Consider the following 7,112-nt stretch of genomic DNA (forward strand, 5'->3'; position numbering starts at 1 on the left):
AATACCAGCACCCCGCCAGTATCATGTACTGCTCTTTTGCGAGCAGCAGGTGCAACGGGAAAGCAACTCGACCTTCCTGGAAGCGTAGCAGGCCTTCCAACAGCCGCAGTTCGTTCTCGCGGCGTTTAAACTTAGCCTTTAGGTAACGGCATCGGTGCCCTGTGGCAGCGTTACGAAGGACGTGCTCGTTTAGGCTTCTGTCGGCCTTTTTGTATCCCGACAAGACTATGTTGCAGTCTACGCATTTGTACGTGTCGTACGACCCTGCGATGTGAATCATGCCCGCGGCGTCTGCCAACCAACCGGATCCGAAGGTGGGGGGGTCGTTGAGATGCCGGACACTTTGGCTCAACCCGTCAGAGACGATAAAACGTGGACCCGATGCGTCTATGTTCAGCCAGCACGGTCTCACCACGCGCTCTGAGGTCCGCGGTTGTGGCATCTCATCGAGGTCTCTTGAGTTACTGGCCATGGGTCTCTAGCGGTTGTAAGCGTTGAATTCCTGGGTGTTAATCAGTGTCTTTAGTTGTCATCGCCGACCGTCTGTGTTCAGCTGAGAGTGCACTCCGCAGAGTCTATAATACTCTGCGGAGTGCACTCTCCGCAGAGTATTATATATCACAGCTGACATATCACAGTTGCCATTCACAGTGATGCGCAATGCCATTCACCGCGATGTCCATTCACAGCGACTCAGGGCATTCGTCCGCCGGCTCAGAGCATTCGTCCGCCGACCCGGAGCATTCGTCCACCGACTCGGAGCGGTCGTGCGCCGACTCAGCGCATTCGTCCGCCGACCCAGAGCAATCGTCCGCCTACTCAGGTCATTTGTCCGCCGACCCAGAGCATTAGTCTGCCGACCCACAGGATTCGTCCGCCGACCCAGAGGATTCGTCCGCCGACCAAGAGGATTCATCCACCGACACGAACCATTCGTCCGCATTCTCAGAGCATAAGTCCGCCCGCCGACTCAGAGCGTTCATTCGCCGAGGTTCACACAAAGCCGGTAACAACGCTTTGCAGCACAACCACGCGACACTTGTTGTCGATCGCTGGGAGTGGACAAGGAGCAAACCTGTGGTCTTTCGTCTCCTCTGTGTAAATTACACAACAACAACAACAAAAAACCCCAAATATGAATACCACCGTGGAACTACGAGCGAACAATGGTGAAACCGAGCTGGTGGTCACACAGACGATCGTCAAAACCCGTGTGTACACGCGGGACCGCCGTAGGCGCCCCGATCAAAACCCGTTGGGCAGGTGCTTGTGCCCCAAACGTTTCTTCGACTTAAAAGGGGCTATTTTCGAAACAAATATCTCGACCGGCCTAGATGCGCTGATTAAAGCGGGGATCCTAGCTCGACCTCTTCGCGTGTATTGCATCGGAGAACACATCGAGGTGACATATGCTACGAGCCCAGGATCGGTCTCGAGGGTATGGCTGTGCACAAACGAGACCCCCGCGGTGATACTAGCGTGGGCCTCACCGACTGAAGCCTGGTGTTGTGACAGCAGAATCAAAGAAGCCGTCCGGGGATCGCAGCGGCACCGGGCAAATACGGGACGTGGAACCTACAAGAGACGGGCGAGGCAACGAAGTCGGCACGATTCCTCTTGTGTTACACGCCAACGACTATGGATGTAGTTAGTGATGAACTTGCCATTCGATCGATCTGTTTTTTTTTTGCTTGTTCATCCATGTGCATAATGTGTGAGTGTGTAACAAGGAAAATGTGTTTATGTTCCAACCACAAATAAAGAAAACATACAGTCTGATATATCAAATGCGTTTGTTTATTTGTTTTCACAATGTGTATACATGACACAAACGCTTTGTACAGCAATGTCATCCGACCAGTTCTTTACAACCGCAGCAGGACGAAGCCGACAATGTTCGCAATGCTCTCTCTGCACAAGCGGTCGTCACAAATCGACCGGTGCACACCACGCAGTCCTCCGGGGCCAGTAGACTAGCCATGTCATTTAGCTCTTGTTCACTCACGCCCTGACAGTTCATGTCCAATAGCAGATTTATCACAGTCAGCCGTAATGTTTTTGCGTTGACGGGTGCAATGTCTAACGTCTTGGTCATGGCCATTAGGCAACACGCTGCCATGCAGCGGACAGGCTTATATTTCAGCAGTTCTACGGTCAGGGCTCGTCGTGCGTACAATTTCATGGCTAAAGACCGTATACGCGGCTCCGTTGCGAATGCATCTCGATTCGCCGTCTCACCCACATGCTCTAGGAGCATGTACTTGCAAAGCACGCTGATCGCAGTCTCTGTGTGCGTGGGGAATAGGCTGCCTTTTAGTGTCACTGTTGTCTCTTGCAGTTTTCGCCGTACACCGTCCACTGTAGTACATTGCTCGTCGTCCTCGTCGCAGTTGGGGTCCGCGGTAACCGCTTTCACAGGCCAGCGATACGCGAGACACACATGCTGCAACCCCACGGTCCTGCGAACGCAGTGCATGTGACACGAAAGCATCAAACATGCCGCACGTGTAGATCTAATCTCGTGCAACAGGTCCTGGAGCTCGATCCCGTTTTGCAGTGACGTTACCACATGTCTGTCCAACAGATCGAGTGTGGCCGAAACCACCGTGTGCACATCCGCGGATGTGCAGAGTGGTACGATGTATGCGAACCACGACACCGCGGCCAGTCTGTAATCGTTGTACCTCTCCAGGTTTATGCCATGCAGGCCTTGGGCGTGCACCAAAGCCGCTGGTGCGTGGACACGATGTAGACGAACTTGACTCACGGCGGCCTTGTTCAGATCCTCCTTAGTCATCGACTATAAGCCGAATTCCATGTCTGGCGTGGGAATGACAAGTTGGTCATCGGTGTTCGCCGCACAGTCGGAGTTGCCACGAAGAACACATGTGTCAGCTGGTTGATTTACAGGGGCGCAAGAACCTTGTTTCCTCTTTCTGGACAACAGTCCCACAATCCGCTCTGGGGGCCCTTTGTTGCGATCCATTGTAACAAAAAAGTAACAGCATAGGTCAATAGAAAGCTCACAACATGCACCACATCAATGTGCTCAACCTCCACTCAATACAAAACGGTCGCTGCAGGTCGGGAGCTTTGGAACTGCAGGTCGGGGGCGTTGGAACTGCAGGTCGGGAGCTTTGGAACTGCAGGTCGGGAGCTTTGGAACTGCAGGTCGGGGACGTTGGAACTGCAGGTCGGGGGCTTTGGAACTGCAGGTCGGGAGCTTTGGAACTGCAGCATGTACGTGGACGTAGAGTGGCGGAACGACGAAAACGCTCTATCTTTCAGAGAGATTCGAAGGTGTTTCAGGAGCAAGAGCTGTCAACTAAAGGTTCCTGCCTCGTACGAAGATGGAACCGTGACCGCGAGAGCTAGATGGACACCCGGGATCCCAATGGCAGTTCAGAAATACTGGAACGACTGGAGTGACACTGTCACCTGGTCTCTAGGCTGAAAGTGGCGATGGTTGTCTTCTATTTGAATAATGTAATCAAAGTATTGTGTACATGTGAATAACAATAAAGTCTTCAATGTCACAATGAACCCAATGTTGTTTGTATTTTCTTTTGTCATATCAGGGTTTCGGCGGACGTGACGCTATTGTTACATTGCACACAGACGCAATAAGAAGGCAGTACACTGCTAATAAGTGTCCATCCAGCAGGCAAGCCGGCGGGCATTATATCGTCGACCTGTGAGGACGGCGGGCAGTAACGTGCTGTGCTGTGTTGCCTTGTGTTTGTTGATCATACATAGGGACGGCATGAGGGTTACATTACCCTACAACGATGAGATACCTAAACCGCTTTAGATTCACTACACCTATATACTCAGAGAGCTTCACAAAGGACTTATTGGAACGCCTCAGAAACAAGGCGTTTGTTTCGTATTCCACGGTGATCAGATCTACCGGCGACCAGACGCTTAGTGGTTTTGTTTATTTAAGAACGCGAGGTACTATCAACAGTGTGGACACGTACTTAAATAGCATAGCATCAAACTGCCGAGTAGAAGTAACACCAATTCCTCAGCGTGAGTCCGCCAACACCTTGCTCCGGGAGCACTCCGCGCTTGTGCAGCACGGCGGCGGTGTGCTCGAACAGCAACACGGAGAGGAATTCAATATCAGAGCGGTGACACGGTATACGTTTGCCGCAACAGGCTACACTTCCACGGATCTATCGTGTCTGGTGGCCGACCTGGAGACATCCAACTACGTGTCGCACATAGTATTATTGCAGGAAGATACCGTGTGTGGGTTCATACATGCGAAAGATGCCAAGTGCTCACGGCGCATTAGGAAATCATTAAGCGGCAACCTGATTATCGACCCAGTCGACGCGGGCACAACTGACGGGGACGCCATTGACTTCTACAAGTCTACAGTGTCCAACGGAAACGCTGCCGTTCTATGTGCGAAAGACCAAAGAACAGACGACGTGAACAACGTAATCGCTCCGACACACAGCTCCACTTCGACGGGGGAGTCTAAGTTGCTGGTTCGAAGATATCAGGTGGAAAACAAACCCGGGTGTTCTGATGTTATTGTTATACGCGATCCGCCAGCAGGCACACCGATACTCGAGCAACCAGAGTTGCTCGCTGTGATTTCCGAGACTCAGACTCGCCGCGCAACGGCTACAAGAAGAGCTAAACGATCAGCGGTCCGCCGCAGTTCCAATTCCAACAGTCGTCGATGGAACAGTGTGTTTTGCAGAGAAATTAACTGGTTGGCACGTCGTAAGCGTGCCACCGAATTACAGCCCATCACCTCGGCCGACATCGACACGTGCGAAACCACCAAGGCTCTGTTCAACATCAACAACTGCGAAGTGCTTCTGCGGTCGTACCACCGCCATCGCTCTTTTGTCACTGTAGCGGATTGACATTACATGCGTCTCGCGTGAACACCATGGACAAGTACGAGATTGTTGCACAGGTAGGCGAAGGGGCATATGGTGTTGTGTACCACGTTAAATGTCGCGTTACCGATCAACGCTATGCGTTGAAGCGCCACCGCAATTACGAAAACGGCAGTATGACGGACTCCACCGTCCGGGAACTGTCTTGTCTATCGGCTTTGAGAGGCCATCCTCATATAGTGGAGACGCTGGACTGTTTTCTTCACGATGGCGAGATAGCGACGCTCATGCCCTACCTCCCTTTAACGCTGTTTGAGGTGATCTACCAGGGTCGCTATCACTCGGGCCTGTTGCCGATTACGTTTATCGGCCGTTTCTCTCTGGAGATCGCCGACGCTCTGGCTTACATGCACGGGCTTAACATGATACACAGAGATCTGACACCCGCTAATGTGTTGCTCACAGCGGACACGCTAACCGTGAAGGTGGCAGATATGGGCCTTTCTAGGTATGCGGCGAAGTCCATGAGTTCTGGGTTGGTAACGGAGTCCTACAGAGCCCCGGAATTATTTGACACAAAGAAGGAGGGTATCGCGCAGTACACCTGCGCTATCGACATGTGGAGCCTGGGCGTGCTGATAGTAGATGCCATGGAGGCGACGATGACCTTTCACAGTAAAAACTTTCCAACGTATAAAATCATCAAGGAAACTCTCGGTCGCGACGACCACGAAGACGAAAGCATCTGGAATCCCATGAATGTAATGCCCACCCTGATGCGGTGTACGGCGGTGAAGAGAATCGCGTTGGCATTGCTTCAGTACGACCCGAAGCGCAGACTCACTGCGCGGACGTTACTGGATGACAGTAGATGGAAACGGATCGCCGCCTCGATCACCGATGTTGATATTGACTGTGTGAAACGTTACGCTGGCATTCAGCGCACAGCCTGTAAATCACACTAGTGTGCATTTATGTTGCGATGTGAGGACGCTCATATGTATGTGTATATGTTTTGTGCATTCATACAATAAAGCATCTCACTCCCTTTGTCATTGTGCAGTCATGTGTGTTTTATTTGCGTGGAAGACAAGATTGTTATGCATACAACCAGAGTCCATATAATACCACCCACATGTTGACACCGAGCAGACCCCAACGGCATCGTTGTTCATATGTAGAGACACGCAAACAGCGGCACGAGCAACACTTTGGCGTCGAGTCCTCCGTTGCGGCTGGCGTCGGAACGGCAAACGTTGACTTTGTTGATCGTGGCTTCTATCCTGTCAACTGTGAACACATACAACGGTAATTAACACGTAGTTTATACATTACACAAAACATACACACGTGTGGCATTCGGCGGGCTTACGTTTGGCTAATATGGCATACAGCTGCACCTTGGTGGTGTCCACGGGCTGCAGGGGGACCAATTTCGGTATGGCGATGCGGTAGTCGTCTGTGCGCACTAAGGATGAAAAGAGTGCATTGTTTTTGTTTTTTTTTACTCGACGCCCCATCCAACAACCGTGTCGATATCGTGATATCGCAGAGGGGGGGGGGGGGGGTAATGTGCTTACTACGTACAGCGAGTGGTAGTCTGCGGTGTCATGTGCTCGGGTTCCTCTGCCGTGTTCCCAGTGGCAGGATCATCGATTGGATCAGCGTCGTCCGGATTACCGCCGAGAGACCGACTGACTTGTGAACAGGACTGATCCGCTTCAGCACTTCGCCGTGTGTAAATGAAATACTTGTAGTTTACATTGCCGCGCCCCACAAACGTCGTACCGTTTGGGGTTATAAAACAGCCACCGGTCAGCCTTTGTGTTGGGCTCATAGTGTGGTTCCATATCTCTATTACACGCCAGATGTCGGGAGTCTCAACGTGAAACTTGTAAATTGCGCCGACTCCATCTAGCGGAGTGATAACTGCTGTGCTGTCTGTTATGCTACACGGCGTTCCACAGCGCGCCTTTGACGTGTAATAATATATACCTCGATCGATTGGGTTTGCGATGACAGTGAATCTCGCCCCGCCTAACACATATTGCCCTTCGTCATTGCAAGTAAGAAATCGAATGGTGACCTGGTACCCCAATCTAGTGTGTGTCACTTCATACAGATGGTGGCTAGCTGGCCTGACGACCTGACCGTTTTTTCGAAAGACAGAAGCAGGACTTTCCAAATAGCCAGGTAATGAGAGCGAATAAGACAGTTTCCCAAATACAGCTACTTGTTCTTGGCCAGCGT

At 51.7% G+C, this 7,112-nt stretch overlaps 1 protein-coding gene across 1 annotated transcript; it reads left to right on the plus strand.

Moving 5' to 3' along the window:
- Positions 1-4,912: 4,912 nt before the first annotated feature.
- Positions 4,913-5,827, plus strand: LOC120746538 (cyclin-dependent kinase 2-like). The gene has a single exon (XM_040051965.1). It carries the CDS (start codon positions 4,913-4,915, stop codon positions 5,825-5,827), a length of 915 nt encoding a protein of 304 aa, XP_039907899.1.
- The last annotated feature ends 1,285 nt before the right edge of the window (positions 5,828-7,112 follow it).

The sequence above is a fragment of the Simochromis diagramma genome, unplaced genomic scaffold (assembly GCF_900408965.1).
Source record: "Simochromis diagramma unplaced genomic scaffold, fSimDia1.1 OVJJ01000427.1, whole genome shotgun sequence".
Taxonomy (NCBI): domain Eukaryota; kingdom Metazoa; phylum Chordata; class Actinopteri; order Cichliformes; family Cichlidae; genus Simochromis; species Simochromis diagramma.